Genomic DNA, 19,634 nt, shown 5'->3' on the forward strand with positions numbered 1-19,634 from the left:
GGAGGAAAGGGAAATACATTGGATAGATTATATTTTGAGGGGGTGAAAATTGAATTGGGTTTAATTATGTACCTGACCGATATCTGGTACAAAAACGATTTGTATGTGGTTTGTTAAGAATTGTTTTTTAAATATTCCAAAAAAAAAAGATTGGGAAGGAGGTGCTTCAGGGGTAAAATGCACTTACCTTCGCTACTGGATTGGAAATGTGAGTGCAGTCATCTCTTCTGCACATGCGCAGGGCCTCCTGCGCATGCGCAGAGGGTCAAAAACGGGACACAATGACGTCCCGACGGGTGGGCGGAGTCTCCCGCCACCGGCCCTCCTGCCTCTCACAAACCGGATAGATCCGGCTGGATTTCACTGTTTACCCAATCGTTCTTTTTTTTTTATTAAAAAAGTTTTATTTTAACATTCATATCCAATAATATATTTAGTGTACCATCATATACAATTAATCGGACCTGCCCGGTCACCACCCCCTTCCTTTAACTCTCTTCCCTTCTCTACCTTCTTCTACTTTCCACAACCATCCTCCCCTTCTCTTATCTACCTCCTCTCCTCCTTCCTCCCTACTCCTTTCTTCTCCCTCTTCTATCCCTCTTCCTTCCTTTCCTCTTCCTCCTCTTCTCTTTCCTACCTCCTTCTCTCTTCTACTTCCTTCTTTCCCGTCATTCTGAGGTGGTAGCCAGGCAGCTCCGATCTCACATTAATTATACGTCTTCGATCATCTTTGTACATTGACCATCAATCCATTTTCTACCCTCATCCCCCCTCCCCCCTCCCTTCCCCTTCCTCCCCCCACCCCCCGGGACTTCCCAGAACCAAATACAGGGTATAAAACTAACAACAAAAATTAAAATATAACACAAATCATAATCCATAGTCACTCCTTAAAACCTCAACTCCCCTTCCAGAAACAAAGAAAATACATTTCTTCCAATCCATTATATATCAGACCATTCCACTCCCTAGAGTTTCCGATTGAGTTAACCCAATAGTTCTATCAGGCTTAAACCCCACTGTTCCCCACCTGCTCCACTTCAGGATTTATGATGCTTTACCTTGCAATTTTCACAGCATAATTCATTACTGCACACGGCTCCCCGCTGAAACGTACAACCGCTGGTGCAACATCTGCTCCTTTTGCAATGCTGAAAACACAATCGTGAGACTTCCTTGTAGTGAACTGTGCCATGCTCACAGGGTTAAGGAACGTGGGCTGGACAAGTGGTTGTGAGAGAAACTAGGTTAAGATGTTAATTCCAACGTAAACAGATTTAATGCCTCACCCGTCGTGTTTTTGGAGACCCGTAGTAAAAAAAAAATTAAATGTTCCTTTCAATACAATCTTTTACCGCAGCCTGGATGAATTGAGACAGGTAAGATAAGGTCTTCCAATGCTGGAGAACTAGCTGTCGTGTCCCACTCCTCCGCTGACGGCCGGGTCAGGGAAATCCGAATCAGGCGTGCCTCTGCAGCTCTGCCAAAGTCCTAGCAAAGTCCTCAGGGCAGGCAGGAGACCAGAAAGTGACTTCAGCAAGATATGTTTAGACTTTGCCTGACTCAAAGAATGCCAGAAAGCAGATCCTTTATATAGGCCATGGGGTGTGGCTCCATGACTCAGCACTTATCCAGCCCTGCCCCTCCCTTCCTTTTGTTGCCTCCGTCTATCAAGTCTTCTGACGCGAGGGTCACTCCAGTCTGCAGCTGTTGGCAATTGACCTCCCTCAGGCTCACATGCTGTGGAGGAGGGGGAGGGGGAGGGGTCTAGTTACTCCGTTTGCCTGGGCATGGAGCCAGAGCTGGGGGCTGGAGATACTTCCTCCTCTCCAGCCTGTCTGGGCATGGAGCCAGGGCTGGGGCCGGGAGGCATACTAGGACATTCCTCCGTGTTCAGAAGCAGATAAGAAGGCCCCAGCTGTGGTGAGATCGGACAAGACACAACACTAGCTAATAGTTTAGCCATAATGTTTAAAACAACTTATCCTCATGCAGAGAGGCTCTGGAGACTGGGACAGCAAAAAACAGACCTTCCAGTCCCACCAGAAGTTGGCAAACGGGCCGTTTCTGGCCACTGGAGGGCCTCCAGTGAGGTGGGAGTGGCCATTTTTTCCCTCCCCAGACTCCTAGAAAGGCTCTGGAGCCAGGTGAGAGAGAAAAACAGGCCATTGTGTGCCAGGAGCAGGGAGAGAGCGGGGGGAGGGGGTCATGCTTGCATGCGCGGGGCAGGGCACATAGAATTATAGGTGTGGGCACATGCACATGGGACCCCCGCCCACCCCTCCCCTCCTGGCACGCAATGGCAAAAAAGATTAGCCATCACCGGCATATATATTAACACCACTGATAATACATTTATCATTCAAAAAGACCTTGATCATCTAACCGCTTGGTCTAAAACTTGGCAACTCCAAATCTCAACCAGCAAATGCTCAGTCTTACATATTGGAAAAAAGAACCCAAACACTAAGTACTCGCTTGATGGACATTACCTCACAGATGACCCCCATCCCGTTAAAGACCTTGGAGTTTTCATGTCAAATGATCTAAGTGCCAAAGCCCACTGCAACTACATAGCAAAAAAGGCTCTAAGAGTTGTAAACCTAATCTTGCGTAGCTTCTTTTCCAAAAACACTACACTACTAACCAGAGCATATAAAACATTTGCTAGACCAATTCTAGAATACAGCTCGCCTGTTTGGAACCCTCACCACATCTCTGACATCTATACAATTGAACGTGTCCAGAAATATTTTACAAGAAGAGTTCTCCATTCCTCTGTAAACAACAAAATACCTTATCCCACTAGACTTGAAATCCTGGGCTTGGAAAACTTGGAACTCCGTCGCCTTCAACAAGACCTAAGTTTAACTCATAGAATTATCTATTGTAATGTCCTTCCTGTCAAAGACTACTTCAGCTTTAATTGCAATAATACTAGAGCAACCAATAGATTTAAACTTAATGTCAACCGCTTTAATCTAGATTGCAGAAAATATGACTTCTGTAACAGAATCATCAGTGCTTGGAATACTTTACCTGACTCTGTGGTCTCTTCTCATAACCCTAAAAGTTTTATCCAAAAACTTTCTACTATTGACCTCACCCCATTCCTAAGAGGACCATAAGGGGCGTGCATAAGCGCACAAACGTGCCTACCGTTCCTGTCCTATTGTTTTTCTTTTCTTCTTCATATATATATATATGCTTATACCTTTATATACTATATAACCTTTCTGTATGATAGTTACATATATTGTTGTGACAAAATAAATAAATAAATAAATAAATATTACAAACAACACATATGAAAATTCATATATACTGGATTCTCAGATACTCACCTCAACGCTCCCACAATCACATTTTTCTCCAGGTTCCAAAATACCATTCCCACAAGCTGATTTGCCTTTGAGCAGTTTCTTCCGAGAATACAATTTCAAATTTGGCCGATTAGAAAGGCAAGGGGGGCTTTTGAACTTAATGAAATTTTGGAAGTCGACAATGCTACAGCTGCTGAATTTTTTAATTCCATTTGAATTACTGAAAGAAAGAAAGGAAGAAAAAATAGAAGCAAGAGAATATGTGTGACATTAGCATCTAGCCCATTGGTGGAATTCAATTTTTTTTTTTACTACCAATTCTGTGGGTGGGGCGGGGCAGGGCGGGGCTTTGTAGGCGTGGCTTGGTGGGCATGGCAGGGGAAGGATACTGCAAAATCTCCATTCCCTCCCCAATCCAGGGGAAGGTTACTTTTGCTCCAGCCAATCAGGGCTCAGAAGCTTCTGCATCGGATGCGGACCAGAGTGTAGCCTGAACACAGCAGTTACTGCAAAATCCCCATTTCCTCCCGAACAGCTGGGACCCGGGAGGCAGAGAATAGATGGGGGCAGGGCCAGTCAGAATTTTTACTACCGGTTCCCTGAACTACTCAAAATTTCCGCTACCGCTTCTCCAGAACTGGTCAGAACCTGTTGAAACCCACCTCTGCTCCATTCCCTCTCCACTCCTGGGGGAAGGATATTGCAAAATCTCCATTCCCACCCCACTCCAGGGGAAGGGTACTGCAAAATCCCCATTCCCTCCCCACTCCAGGGGGAAGGCTATTGCAAAATCTCCATTCCCACCGCACTCTGGGGCCAGCCACAGGTGGTATTTGCCGGTTCTCTGAACTACTCAAAATTTCCGCTACCGGTTCACCAGAACCTGTCAGAACCTGCTGAATAGCACCGCTGATCTAGCCACTTCTAATATATACGTATCGCAACTATACGTCTGTAGAGATTCTCAGTCATCCAGGTCTTGAATTTTGTGTGGGGGGGGGGTTGCCAAGAAAAGCCTTTGGCAGGTTGCCAAAGACATCAAAGGTTTGTGATAAGGCCAATGGACTGGTTATTAAGAAGTTTGTTTTGGACGAAGCCGAGAATGAATTAATTCTCAGCAGTTTTAATAAAATAAGTTTGTTGAGGACTGAACGGTGTTTAGCGATCACTACTTGGGCCTTGGTCACAACAGATAGCAATGTTCCAATATTTGAGGGGCTGCCACAAAGAAGAGGGGGACAAATTATTTTTCTAAACACTTGAGAGCAGAACACAAAAACAACGGATGGAAACTAATCAAAGAGAGAAGCAACCTGGAATTGAGGAGAAACTTCCTAACGGTGAGGACAATCAACCAGTGGAACAGCTTCCCACCAGAAGTTGTGGGTGCTTCATCACGGGAGGTTTTCAAGAAGAGACTGGACAGCCACTTGTCTGAGACTGTATAGGTTCTCCTGCTTCAGCAGCGGGCTGGACTAGAAGACCTCCAAGGTCCCTTCCAGCTCGTTCATTCTTCAGAAAAGCCCATTGAACAATGCCCATCCTATGACTTTTTAGCTCTGCTGTTCCAGCTAGGAAGGAGAGAAGGGAATAATAGGAATACTTGCACTGCGTTCGTGTGCATTATACAGATGGGTCCAGGGCATTTGCACTCTTTGCCGTCTTCATATTCCATCCCGAGGCTAAAACCCAGCAGTTGAGCCAGGATGACTGAAAAGGTCTCCAAAGTGATCGCCTTCTCATACTGGAAGAAAGAAAGAGAAACCAGACTAAGGGATCGAAGTATTGCTGTTCTGACCCAGCTCTCCAAACACGACACACGCTCTGAAGTTAACTCAAAGATTCCTTTATTAGGAGCGCCGGCAGCCCCAACAAAGAGTTTATCTCTCAACGCAGGTTAATAAGTCCGTCTGGCAGGGAGATTAATAGTTGCCTGCCACATCTATTCATCTCCGCCCCCCTGCCTTTTATCCCCAGAGCTAGGGTGGGGCTTTGCTAACAGCGGTGGCTCTTCCTTCCCAAGGACCGGCCCATAGATTTCCACTGCTCTCCTCTCCTCTGCCTCCTGCACATCCACGCATCAGGCACTGGACGCAGCTGTTCCTCCTCTTCCTCATCAGCCACCTCCAGCCCTGGGGGCTGTTGACACTCCATCTGAGGGCTGATGGACGGCCCAGGCTCCATCTCTCTCTCTCTCTCTCTCTCTCTTTCTCTCCCAGCTCCATTCCCTCTTCCCCCTCGGAGCTCTTAGATTGCCTTGATGTTAATAATAATAATAATAATAATAATAATAATAATAATATTAATATTAATATTAATAATAATAATAATAATAATAATAATAATAATAATAATAATAATAATGATGATGATGTTTTAATTTGTATACCGCCCTTCTCCTGAAGGACTCAGGGCGGTGAACAGGCAAGTAAATGTTGACCCTGACTCCCACGCCGCCGTCTCCTCCTCCGATTTGGCTGTTGGAGGGGCCGGTGGCCGACAAGTCACAACAATTTTACAAAGAGAACAGCAAATTTATAAGTGGCTCCACGAGAGCCTTCTTCAGTTTTATGTTGGTTTTATAAACCTGAAAGTCATATTCTATATTGAATAGAAGGGTTCTCTACCTATGGTCCAGAGATCTCTGCAGGGGGGTGGAGGCGGGGGAGGGCATGTGTTGTTACAGGGGGTCTGCGAAGGTTTAAAGAAATGATATGATTTAAATCTTGAGTTGTCGTGGGTGCTCCACGGCTGCAAAAGATATTTAAAGAGGATCCGTGCAGGGGTGAAATCCAGCAGGTTATGACAGGTTCTGGAGAACTGGCAGCGGAAATTTTGAGCAGTTCCGAGAACCGGCAAATGCCACCTCTGGCTGGCCCCAGAGTGGGGAGGGAATGGGGATTTTGCAGTATCCTTCCCTTGGAGTGGGGTGGGAATGGAGATTTTGCAGTATCCTTCCCCCAGGAATAGGGTGGGAATTGGGATTTTGCAGTATCCTTCCCCTGCCACGCCCACCAAGCCACACCCACCAAACCACGCCCACAGAACCGGTAGTAAAAAAAAAATTGATTTCACCACTGGATCCATGTGGTAAAGAAATGGTTCCTCTCCTGAACTCATTTCTGCTCTTTTTTTTTTTTAATCCACTGATTCACTCTACGCTTTGGTGATTCCCAAAGGTTCAACTGGACTTTTTTTCTTTGAAAACGTTTTGCTTCTCATCCCGGAAGCTTCTTCGGTTCTCGTGCAATGTTTGCAATCCCAGAGTGGGCACCGGAGCTCCCAAATCCATGATCAGACCTCAGAAGGGGTACGATGGCTGGTAGTTCAAGAATTGGTCATACATCCGTTTATTCAGCATTGGCGTCAGTTTAAACAGCCGCTGGATGAATGGATGTAAGCCAAGGACTTCCTGAACAAGGATGAATTCAGGGGAATTCTTATTTTATGTTGTTGGTTTTCTTGCTAGCGTCTAAATCTGATATCTTTTATTATCTAGTGCTGATGCCTTAACCCAAACCAGCCCCAAATCAAATTTTTAACCCTGCAGAAAAACCCGTGATACGGTACCAGAGCTACAGCTGCATCAAAATTTCGGTTGCACAATTTCCCTGTAAAAGCTGCTCCCACATAATTTGGCTTCTCCCTGTACCTACAGCACAAGAGGAGAGAAGGGGTTGGCGTTAGATGACAAACAGACAAGACAAGACAAGACAGACAGACAGATTAGAAAGACAGATAGAGAGAGTAGACAGACAGACAGGCAGGCAGGTAGACAGGCAGGCAGGTAGGTAGGTAGGTAGGTAGATGATAGATAGATGATAGATAGATAGATAGATAGATAGATAGATAGATAGATAGATAGATAGATAGATAGATATAGATGGATGGATGGATGGATAGGTAGAAGATAGATGATAGATAGATAGATAGATAGATAGATAGATAGATAGATAGATAGATAGATAGATAGATAGATAGATAGACAGACAGACAGACAGACAGACAGACAGACAGACAGTTAGAGATAGATTCACCAACAGATAGAAAGATGGTAGGTAGATAGGTACATAAGTAGATAAATAAAAAGATAGACAGGCAAACAGATAGAAATCAATCAGTCAATCAATCAATCAATCAATCAATCAATATGAACACCTTCATGATATAATATAATAACAGAGTTGGAAGGGACCTTGGAGGTCTTCTAGTCCAACCCCCTGTGGAGGCAGGAAACCCTACACCCCTTCAGACAAATGGTTATCCAACATTTTCTTAAAAATTTCCAGTGTTGGAGCATTCACAACTTCTGCAGGCAAGTTGTTCCACTTATAGATTGTTCTAACTGTCAGGAAATTTCTCCTTAGTTCTAAGTTGCTTCTTTCCTTGATCAGTTTCCACCCATTGCTTCTTGTCCTGCCCTCAGGTGCTTTGGAGAATAGTTTGACTCCCTCTTCTTTGTGGCAACCCCTGAGATATTGGAACACTGCTATCATGATGTATCGGTTTGGCCACATCACATTTTGTACGTACAGCTATTACTTCTCGTACACCTGGATTTAGAGGCAAGCATGTCCTTTCTAAAAAGCACATTTCCAAGCTCTTTGCTACCTGTATTTGCAGCCACCTTCCCCCACCGCCCTTCCCGGCCCCAAAAAAGATCCTGAATACTTTAGGACAGGGGTCTCCAACCTTGGTCCCTTTAAGACTTGTGGACTTCAACTCTCAGAGTCCCTCAGCCAGCAAAGCTTAAAGGGTCCAAGGTTGGAGACCCCTGCGTTAGGACATCAAAAGGAAAAACAGGACTGGCGTTTAATTTCTTCCCACTTACACAAACAAAAAAGCCAGATCGTGAGGCCGCAGAACAAGGTAGGAATTTTTCCATTGCAGAAACTTTTGGAGGATTTCATCGGCTTCTCCTTCGGTCGAGATTTTATTACCGTCTGTCCAGAACTCCAAAGAGGAAAGTACAACTGTTACGTTAAGGTCGGCAAACATCTGAAAAAAAGAAAAGAACAAATCTTCTTTCCGTGAAGGCGATTCTCCACCCATCATTCGGAACTTTAGTTAATTAAAAATAGGTTTAGATCTTCTCCTGGTTAAACTAGTATCAATTCCCCAAAACAAGCAAAGATGTCTGCAGGCGATCGCGCGCCCCGATCCCCCTCCCTTCTCCCGTCCCCCGGATGGTCAAGACCCTCAGAGCCTGGGCCTTCGTCTGATGTTATGCAACGCACGGTCCGTGGCCAATAAGGCCCCCCTAATACATGATCAGATTCAGGGGGGTGCCGCGGATATTATAGGCGTTACGGAGACCTGGTTGGGCACTGAAGGGGGCGTGCCCCTGGTCGAGATGTGCCCACCGGGTTTCCGTGCATTCCATCAGCCGAGGGCCCAGGGTAGGGGTGGTGGGGTGGCGGTTGTTATTAAGGAGAGTCTAGAGCCGAGGGAGACCACTGTACCTCAGATTGCCGGGTGTGAATCCCTCTTTGTGAGGTGGGGTCATAGGTGTCAGATGGGCTTGCTGGTCACGTACCTGGCTCCTTGCTGCGTGACAGCCGCCTGCCCGAGCTCCTGGAGGTGCTGGCTGGGGTGGCAGTTGAGACCCCCAGACTTTTAGTCATGGGGGACTTTAACTTGCCATCTTCCGGCTCGTCATCGACGGCAGCTCGGGAGTTCATGGCTTCCATGACGGCCTTGGACCTGACCCAAGTAGTTGATGGCCCTACTCACATTGGGGGTGGCACTCTGGACCTGATTTTTGTCTCTGGTCAGTGGTTGAGAGATCTGGACTTAAAGGAAATAGTCATTGAACCTTTGTCATGGTCAGATCACTCTCTTCTTCGCCTAGACTTTCTGACCGCCATTCACCACCGCAGGGAGGCGGAGCCGATTCGTTGGTTCCGTCCCAGGCGCCTGATGGACCCGGATGGGTTCCGGACGGAGCTTGGGCCATTTCCTGAGGGTCTGGCTCACGGCTCGGCTGAGGAACTTGTTGCGGCCTGGGAACGGGCCGCGGCGGGGGCCTTAGACCGTGTCGTGCCTTTGCGGCCTCTGACCCGGCGCAGGTCCCAACCGGCTCCTTGGTTCTCCGAGGAGCTGAGAGGGATGAAGCGCCGGAGAAGACGGAGAAGACGCCTAGAGAGAAGACGCCTAGAGAGCTCCTGGAGGTCTAGCCGTTCAGAAGCTGATCGGACACTAGTGAAGTCCTATACTAGGACTTACCTAGTGGCATTGAGGGAAGCTACGCCTCCTCCCTCATTGCATCGGCAGATAACCGCCCAGCCGCCCTGTTTCGGGTGACCCGCTCCCTCCTACACCAGGGGGAGCGGGATGACCCGTTGCAGGGACGTGCTGAGGAGTTTAACGGTTATCTATACGATAAAATCGTTCAGCTTCGGGATGGTTTGGACCAAGATTGCGGTGATACGGGTGAGATGGCTGAGGGTGGTCTTGGTGACATTTTATGGGATGAGTTTGACCCTGTTGCTCCCGAGGACATGGACAGGTTGTTGGGGAGGCTGAATGCCACCACATGTTTACTGGACCCGTGCCCCTCCTGGTTGGTGCTGGCCACACAGGAGGTGACCCGAGGCTGGCTCCAGGCGATTACGAGCGCTTCTTTGGTGGAGGGTGTCTTTCCGGCCGCCTTGAAAGAGGCGGTGGTGAGGCCCCTCCTCAAGAAGCCTTCCCTGGACCCGGCTGTTTTAGGTAATTATCGTCCGGTCTCCAACCCGCTCATGGCGAAGGTTGTTGAGAGTATGGTGGCATATCAGTTTCCTTACACCTGGATGAAACTGTCTATCTAGACCTGCTCCAGTCCGGTTTCCGGCCCGGTTACAGCACGGAGACGGCTTTGGTCGCGTTGGTGGATGATCTCTGGAGGGCCAGGGATAGGGGTTGTTCCTCTGCCCTGGTCCTATTAGACCTCTCAGCGGCTTTCGATACCATCGACCATGGTATCCTGCTGCGCCGGTTGGAGGGATTGGGAGTGGGAGGCACCGTTTATCGGTGGTTCTCCTCCTATCTCTCCGACCGGTCGCAGTCGGTGTTGACAGGGGGGCAGAGGTCGGCCCCGAGGCCCCTCACTTGTGGGGTGCCACAGGGATCGATCCTCTCGCCCCTCCTGTTCAACATCTACATGAAGCCGCTGGGTGAGATCATCAGTGGGTTCGGTGTGAGGTACCAGCTGTACGCGGATGACACCCAGCTGTACTTTTCCACACCGGACCACCCCAACGAAGCTATCGAAGTGCTGTCCCGGTGCCTGGAGGCCGTACGGGTCTGGATGGGGAGAAACAGGCTCAAGCTCAATCCCTCCAAGACAGAGTGGCTGTGGATGCCGGCATCCCGGTACAGTCAGCTAAATCCGCGGCTGACCTTCGTGGCGAGTCATTGGCCCCGATGGAGAGGGTGCGCAACTTAGGCGTCCTCCTGGATGAACGGCTGTCTCTAGAAGATCACTTGACGGCCGTCTCCAGGAGAGCGTTCTACCAGGTTCGCCTGGTGCGCCAGTTGCGCCCCTTTCTGGACCGGGAGGCCCTTTGCACGGTCACTCACGCCCTTGTGACGTCTCGCCTGGCTTACTGCAACGCTCTCTACATGGGGCTTCCTTGAAGGGCATCCGGAGGCTGCAGTTAGTTCAGAATGCGGCTGCGGGTGATAGAGGAGCCCTCGTGGCTCCCGCATAACACCCATCCTGCGCAGGCTGCACTGGCTACCTGTGGCCTTCCGGGTGCACTTCAAGGTTTTGGTGACCACCTTTAAAGCGCTCCATGGCATAGGGCCGGGTTATCTACGGGACCGCCTACTGCGACCAGATACCTCTCACCGACCTGTGCGCTCTCACAGAGAGGGACTCCTCAGGGTGCCGTCAGCTAGGCAGTGTCGGTTGGCGACGCCCAGGGGAAGGGCCTTCTCTGTGGGGGCTCCCACCCTCTGGAACGAACTCCCCCCAGGACTCCGTCAACTTCCTGACCTTCGAACCTTCCGTCGCGAGCTCAAGACACATTTATTCATCTGTGCAGGACTGGCTTAGATTTTTAAATTTAGAGGGGTCTTAAATTGATTTTAATATTTATATTTGATATTTATATTTCTATTTTTAATAATTCGGGCGCTAGAATAAGTTTTTTAAGGATTATTTTAATTTGTATATTGATATTGATGTTTTATATGCCTGTAAACCGCCCTGAGTCCTTTGGGAGATAGGGCGGTATATAAATTCGAATAATAAATAAATAAAATAAATAAAATTTCAATTGTACGCTGAAGAAGACAGTCAGAAGGCAGCAGAAGTTAATCAAAATAAGAGAACAGCAGAATAACAGAACAGAATAACAGAGTTGGAAGGGACCTTGGAGGTTGTCTAGTCCAACCCCCTGCTCAGGCAGAAAACCCTATGCCATTTCAGACAAATGGCTTTCTAGACTCTTCTTAAAAACTTCCAGTGTTGGAGCATCCACAACTTCTGGAGGCAAGTTGTTCCACTGGTTAATTGTTCTCACTGTCAGGAAATTTCTCCTTAGTTCTAAGTTGCTTCTCTCCTTGATTAGTTTCCACCCATTGCTTCTTGTTCTACCCTCAGGTGCTTTGGAGAATAGGTTGACCCCACCTCTCTTCTTTGTGGCAGTCCCTCAAATATTGGAAGACCGCTTTCATGTCACCCCTAATCCTTTTTTTCATCAAATTAGACATACCCAATTCCAGCAACTGTTCTTAGTTTTGGATTCCAGTCCCCTAAACATCTTTGTTGGTCTTCTCTGCATTCTTTCTCTGTTTTATTTTATTTATTTATATATTTATTGAATACATATATCTAGGATTTAACATTTGTAATTATTTTGGCAATATAGCAATAGCACTTAGATTTACTGTATATACTGCTTCACAGTGCTTTGCAGCCTTCTCTAAGTGGTTTACAGAGTCAGCGTGTTGCCCCCAATAATCTGGGTCCTCTTCCACCTCAGAAGGATGGAAGGCTGACTCAACCTTGAGCTGGTCAGGATCGAACTGTTGGCAGTGGGCAGAGTTATCCTGCAATACTGCATTCTAATGTAGTATTAGAGGGAGGGTACCCTCCCAGTACTGAGAGGGAGGGGGGGAGGGAAGGAAGGAAGGAAGGAAGGAAAATAGCAATAGCACTTAGACTTACTGTATATACTGCTTCACAGTACTTTGCAGCCCTCTCTAAGCGGTTTACAGAATCAGCCTCTTGCCCCCAACAATCTGGGTCCTCATTTTACCCACCTCGGAAGGATGGAAGGCTGAGTCGACCTTGTGCCTGGTGAGTTTTGAATTGCCAAATTGCAGGCAGCCAGCAGTCAGCAGAAGGAGCCTACAGTACTGCACTCTAACCACTGCACCACCATGGCTCATATGAACAGTTCTACATCAAAACTCTTAGGATTAAGAATAAAATGCAGCCCGATCCGAAGTTTATTGGAGCGAAAAACCAGAGCATAACTTACACTATTAACAAAGCCGATAATCTGCACGATGTTTGAGGTTACGTATTCAGGATTTCCGCCCAAATAGTTGAACTGGAAAACAAGAAGTCAATACACAGTAATTTTTTAAATATATAAAAAAAAGACAATTATTACTTGCCCTTACTGCATGCAAAATCTGCATTCAAAGCTAAAAGGGAGCTTAGATCAGAGTTGGGCTTTCAGTTCATCACAATGACATGCTTTAGTTAATATCCACTCTGAATTTAGACAATACAACCACCACCACAAATCAAATAAAACAAAAGTGCGTATAGTCAAAGCTATGGTGTTCCCAGTTGCAATGGATGGCTGTGAAAGTTGGACCATAAGAAAGGCTGAGCGCCAAAGAATGGAGGCCTTTGAACTCTGGTGCTGGAGAAGACTCCTGCGAGTCCCTTAGACTGCAAGGCCATCCAACCAGTCAGTCCTAGAGGAGATCAACCCTGACTGCTCTTTAGAAGGCCAGATCCTGAAGAGGAAACTCAAATCCTTTGGCCACCTAATGAGAAGGAAGGACTCACTGGAGAAGAGCCTAATGCTGGGAAAGATTGAGGGCAAAAGAAGAAGGGGACGGCAGAGAATGAGGTGGCTGCATGGAGTCACTGAAGCAGTTGGCGTGAGCTTAAATGGACTCCAGAGGATGGGAGAGGACAGGAAGGCCTGGAGGAACGTTGTCCATTCGAGTCGTGATGGGTTGGACACGACTTTGCAACTAACATCAACAACAACAAAAACTATGATACTAAGCCATGAAGGATGGAGATACTTAGAGAATTCTGAGTCAGAATATTTTGGACGGTTAAGAGACTTACCAAAATCTTGTCCACAACAGCGTAGACTTCTATGTACCTGTGACTTTTAGTGGTATCCGACAGAGGCTGAGGATGGACAAAAGAAATTTCTTTTTTTTAGCAATGCTTCTGTATTTCACGGGCAGCATGCAAAATGCATTCTCCTCAGCAGCACAGATACTCCTCAACTTACAACCACAATGAAGGCCAAAATTTATGTTGCTAAGGGAGATGTTTGTGAAGTGAGCTTTGCCCCGTTTTATGACCTCCCTTGCCGCAGTTGTTAACCGAATCCCTGCCATTGCTAAGTGAGTCACACGGCTGTTAAGTGAATCGGGCTTCCGCCATTGACCTTCCTTGTCAGAAGGTCACAAAAGGGGATCACATGAGGAGAAACGTTCTCTTTTGGCCAGTGGTTTTTGCAATGGACCTGTCAGCCTCCACTCCAATTCTCACAACCTTTTGTACAATTTATATTCAGTAGTTAGATTGCAATGGGTTCTTTGTGTAATGTAAAATAGCTCATGGATGTAAGATGTATTACTGTCCTATTCAGGTTAAGTGAAGAGGGCCCTTTAAGAGTGTCATCTGACAAATAACAAAGGGAGGGGAGATTAACGGTTTGAAATCAGCAAGAATGTTAGAGCTCGGACTTTCCAACGGAGACTGCATTCCTGAGATGATTAACAGCCAGAGACCGGCAGAAGAAGATTACCACGGGGGGGGGGGGGGGTGAGAAGGAGCTGGCATTGGACCAGACCTGCCTGACCTCTTGAGGGAAGGAGGGACTAATGAAGGGATATGGAATGTTAGCCATATTTTGTCTCAGATCCAACTTTACCCGGCTGTAGTCCAGATGTATCTAGTAAAAATACTTTTCTTCATAACCAAATGAAGTCAAGGTGTTATCTTTCCTAAATATAATCAGAGACAGCCTGACAGGACCTCTTTCAAATGCTTTGCAGGAGCCCTATGGTATAGACCAGGGGTCTCCAACCTTGGCAATTTGAAGACTTGTGGACTTCAGTTCCCAGAATTCCTCAGCCGGCAAAGTGGACAGCCTTGGCAACTTGAAGACTTGTGGACTTCAACTCCCAGAATTCCTCAGCCGGCAAAGTGGCCGGCTTTGGCAACTTTAAGACTTGTGGACGTCAACTCCCAGAATTCCTCAGCCAGCTTTGCTTTGCTGGCTTTGCTTTGCTTTGCTGGCTGAGTTTTGCTGGCTGAGGAATTCTAGGCGTTGAAGTCCACAAGTCTTAAAGTTGCCAAGGTTGGAGACCCCTGGTATAGACCCACACCTCTGCTGAAACTATCTTGAGAACTTCAGCAGGTAGATAAGACATAACTCTAGTACATAAGCAAGATGAACACTTTTAAACACTGCTTTAAAAAGGAAACGAAGCACAGCACTGACCACAGTATCGGAAAGCAGCTTATAGACGTGTCTGGTTTTGGTTTGGTTGTCTACATGGGTGTCATTTTCTGTCCAAATTGGGCCTTTGGCATCCTTGCTGTTCAGTTCATAAATTAAGTGCTCGAAAGTGGTTGAAGATTCCAGGTGTTCAATGCCGTAGCTGACATTCTCAAACTGCAACACTCCCCTGAAAAAGTCCACATTGTTATGGCACGAGATTTTCTGATCCGTTTAAAAAACCCAGCTTGCCTTCCTTCCCTGTTGTTTATTCATCGTGAAATACAGGAAGTAACTCGACCAATTATCGCAATGGAGCCCCAAATGTTTGTTCCTGAGCGAGGCATTTGCTAAGTGAATTGCCAGAGTTGCTAAGCAGGTCATTGCGATTCTTAACTGAATCACACAATAATTTTAAAAAAACGGAATCTACCTTCCCCTATTATCTGTGCTTGTTAGAAGTCAGCCGGGATGGTTATGAATGGCGATTGCATGATCCCAATGCCTAAATCTTGATGACGTGACCATGGAGATATTGCATGTCCTGGCCACCTTTTTACAGAGGCACAGTTGACAACGTTATAACAAACTGCACCCCTGTTTGGTTTGGTGGCAGCCGTGCCTCAGATAGAAAGTCCCTACAGAGAGTGGTGAGGACAGCGGAGAAGATTATACGAAGCTCACTTCCCATTATTCAGGATGCTGCTTATAAGCACTATCTGTTTAGAGCTCAAAGCATTGTTAGAGACCCCACACACCCACTTCACAGTCTGATTCTGTTGCTCACCTCTGGGAGGAGGTTTCGAAGTATTTCTAGTAGGATTACCAGATTCTGAAAAAACTTTGTTCCCCATGCCATCCGACTGGTAAACTAGCAAGGTTCATTTTTCTCGCCATGTACATGTGTACTTCAGAACTAGGCTGTGTTGTTTGTCCGTGTCATACAATATATGTGGGTATATACATAATTTTGTATTTATTTATTTTGTCATTTTATATAGTGCATAAATTGTGGAAACCTTTTGGGAAATGTCTATTTTCTAAAACTAGCTAATAACACCAACTTTTCTTTTGGAGTAGTACCATAAAATTATATATCAATGGAAAGATAATTTAATCAAGAATGTCATGCAATAACTTTTATGAAGGATTTGCTATTAAAATAGCAGTTACAGTATAAAGAAGGAAAGTGAAACACGTAGAAAAAACGAGATATACAAAAATCTTCACCCTGTCAGTTAATACTTAGTTGGGTAACCTTTAGCATGAATTCCGGCCTTACTTATTCCCATGGAATAAACGAAGTCTTTAGTTCTGCAGCTGTTATAATATGAAACCAAGATTGAACGATTGCTTCTATTAACTGGGTTTAATTGCTGGGTCACTTCTAACTAACCATTTTCTTTAGTCGGCTCCATAGATTTTCAATTGGGTGAAGGTCTGGGCTATTCCCAGGCCATTCCAGGAGTGGAATAGGATTCTCTTGAAACTCCCCCTCCCCCCAAAAAAGTGGTGCTATTAGCCATCAAACCTCAAAAATACACCTTTCCCAAAAGGTTCCCCCAATTTTGGCCACTACTGTATTTTCAAAAGTAAAACTCTTACCTGAGCCCAGAGCAGGTGCTGAGTATTGCCACAGAATTGGGGAAGCCTTGGATATACCCTTCATAGAAGCATTCATTCTAAAGACATGTATTTTTAAAAAGAATCAGTTAACAGAACTGTGCATTAGCTAATTCCCTTTTCCAAATAGGAATAATTTGGCCCTAGTTATTTGGACAATTGATATGCCTTTTGGCAGTCGTGAAATCCAAATTTTTTTTTACACCTCTGCCCTTTTAATATTTCCTAAAGTATCTCATTTTCCTAGGAGAAAGGTGGGTGCTAACTTCCTACAGTCTTTTTGTCCAGTGAAATCATGTGATTAATATAATAATAAGTTCCACATCAGCTGCGAAAGCCGAAAAGGCAGGGGTGAAAATCCACAGGTTCTGACAGGTTCTGGAGAACTGGTAGCGGAAATTTTGAGTAGTTCAGAGAACCGGTAGCGGAAATTTTGAGTAGTTCAGAGAACCAGTAGCGGAAATTTTGAGCAGTTCGGAGAACTGGCAAATACCACTTCTGGCTGGCCCCAGAGTGCGATGAGAATGGAGATTTTGCAATATCCTTTTCCCCAGGAGTGGGGAGGGAATGGGGATTTTGCAGTACTCTTTTCCCTGCCACACCCACCAAGCCACGCCCACAGAACCGGTAGTAAAAAAAAATTGGATTTCACCACTTGCCTTGATGGATTGAATATTGTTAATAATTGGCGTTATTAGTAATCCTATATATTTGGAATATTGATGCTATGGTGGAATAATGAGCGATTTTTAAAATATGGAAGGATAACGCTTACTAAGGGATAACAAACACAGAGTGCAAAGAAATGTTATTTATGCTTAAATGAATCAAGGGGAAAATGTAAAAGGAATATGAAATGAGACTAGTATTGTTCGAAGTTGAAAGATTAGAACTCTACATATTATTTGTATTATTATTGTTAAAGGTAAAGGTTCCCCTGGCACATACGTGCTAGTCGTTCCTGACTCTAGGGGGCGGTGCTCATCTACGTTTCAAAGCCGAAGAGCCAGCGATGTCTGAAGACATCTCCGTGGTCATGTGGCCGGCATGACTCAACGCCAAAGGCGCACGGATCGCTGTTCCCTTCCCACCTAAGGTGGTCCCTATTTTTTCTACTTGCATTTTTACGTGCTTTTGAAACTGCTAGGTTGGCAGAAGCTGGGACAAGTCACACGGCAGCACTAGGGATTCGAACCGCTGAGCTGCCGACCTTTCTATCGACAAGCTCAACGTCCTAGTCCCTGAGCCACTGCGTCCCTATTATTGTTAACGTCGTATTAAAAAAGTCTTGACCCAATCAATGTGCTGTCCACAAAATCGGTACGTTTATATTGGGGGAAAATAAAAAAGATACTCCAACAATAAAAACATCTTTACCTGAATTTCTGGCGTAGTGGGTTGCACAAAACCTCTCGGGTTGTAGGTATAAATCATAAAATCGTTTGGCAGAAAGGATCTGCGATAAAAAAACCGATGGAATAGAAGTCAAACTGGTATCAAAGAGATGGATAAGTAAAGGTGATCCTCGGTTTACGCCCATAATTAACTGGGACCAGAATTTTTTTGTTTGTTTGCAAATCAAAGTGGGTGTTAAATGACTTGCACCAAACTTTTTTTGCCACTGTTGTTAAGCGAATCAAACCCTGCAGCCGTTAAGTGAATCATGTGGTCATTTAGGAAATCTGGCTCCCGCCCCCCCCCCCCCGCCCCATGGGCTTTGGTTGTTGGAATCTGCTGGGGAAGGTTGCAAGTGGTGATCAAATGACCCTGAGACACTATAACCGTGAAAAATATCGCTTGGATTACTGCAATGCTCTCTACATGGGGCTCCCCTTGAAGAGCATCCGGAGGCTCCAGTTAGTTCAGAATGCAGCTGCGCGGGTGATAGAGGGAGCCCCTCGTGGCTCCCACGTGACACCTCTCCTGCGCAGGCTGCACTGGCTACCTGTGGTCTTTCGGGTGCGCTTCAAGGTTTTGGTTACTATCTTCAACGCGCTCCATGGCATAGGGCCGGGTTACCGTCTACTGCCACCGATTGCCTCCCACCGACCCGTGCGCTCTCACAGAGAGGGACTCCTTAGGGTGCCGTCCGTCAGGCAGTGCCAACGGGCGACACCCAGGGGAAGGGCCTTCTCTGTGGGGGCTCCCACCCTCTGGAATGAACTTCCCCGAGGACTCCGCCAACTTCCTGACCTTCGAACCTTTCGCCGCGAGCTTAAGACACATCTATTTATCTGCGCGGGACTGGCCTAGAATTTTAATTTTTAAATTTAGCTTTTAAATGAGGTTTTTTACTATTTTAGTTATAATTTTAAATTTGGCCAAATTCAATAAGTTTTTTTAAATGTTGTTTTTATCTTGTATTTATTCTTGTGTTTTTTATCAGGCTGTAAACCGCCCTGAGTCCTTCGGGAGATAGGGCGGTATAAAAATTTGATTAAATAAATAAATAAAATAAAAATAAATTTTTGATTCACTGATTGATCATGTGGCTCTGGGGGAAATGCTATGAGGGTCGTAAGGGCGAGGACCAGTCTTAAAGTCGCTTTTTTCAGGACCGTTGTAACTTCGGATTGCCGCTAAGCTAATAGTTGTAAGCCAAGGACTACCTGTGTCGTGTTCCAATCCTCCGCTGACGACCGGGTCAGGGAAATCCGAATCAGGCGTGCCTCTGCAGCTCTGCCAAAGTCCTAGCAAAGTTCTCAAGGCAGGCAGGAGACCAGAAAGTGATTTCAGCAAGATAAGGTAGACTTTGCCTGACTCAGAGAATGCCAGAAAGCAGGTCCTTTATATAGGCCATGGGGTGTGGCTCCATGACTCAGCACTTATCCAGGCCTGCCCCTCCCTTCCTTCTGTTGACGCCGCCTATCCAGTCTTCTGATGCGAGGGTCACTCCAATCAGCTGTTGTTGGAAATAAACTTTCCTCAGGCTCACATGCTGTGGAGGAGGGGGAGGGGTCTAGCTGCTCCTTTTGCCTGGGCATGGAGCCAG

At 46.2% G+C, this 19,634-nt stretch overlaps 1 protein-coding gene across 2 annotated transcripts in view; it reads right to left on the minus strand.

Annotated features, from left to right (window-relative positions):
• The window catches only part of LOC131203769 (disintegrin and metalloproteinase domain-containing protein 2-like), a 38,491-nt gene that overhangs the window by 12,515 nt on the left and 6,342 nt on the right, over window positions 1-19,634 (minus strand). For both annotated transcript variants that reach the window (XM_058194362.1, XM_058194363.1), the window contains exons 4-13: window positions 18,020-18,098; window positions 16,625-16,701; window positions 15,023-15,209; window positions 13,630-13,695; window positions 12,797-12,868; window positions 8,158-8,324; window positions 6,897-6,978; window positions 4,934-5,070; window positions 3,348-3,546; window positions 1,065-1,154 (exon numbers count right to left, since the gene is read on the minus strand). In XM_058194362.1, coding sequence (XP_058050345.1) covers window positions 1,065-1,154; window positions 3,348-3,546; window positions 4,934-5,070; window positions 6,897-6,978; window positions 8,158-8,324; window positions 12,797-12,868; window positions 13,630-13,695; window positions 15,023-15,209; window positions 16,625-16,701; window positions 18,020-18,098 — 1,156 coding nt within the window. The remainder of the gene's footprint in view (window positions 1-1,064; window positions 1,155-3,347; window positions 3,547-4,933; window positions 5,071-6,896; window positions 6,979-8,157; window positions 8,325-12,796; window positions 12,869-13,629; window positions 13,696-15,022; window positions 15,210-16,624; window positions 16,702-18,019; window positions 18,099-19,634) is intronic.

Source organism: Ahaetulla prasina, chromosome 9 (assembly GCF_028640845.1).
Source record: "Ahaetulla prasina isolate Xishuangbanna chromosome 9, ASM2864084v1, whole genome shotgun sequence".
Taxonomy (NCBI): Eukaryota; Metazoa; Chordata; class Lepidosauria; order Squamata; family Colubridae; genus Ahaetulla; species Ahaetulla prasina.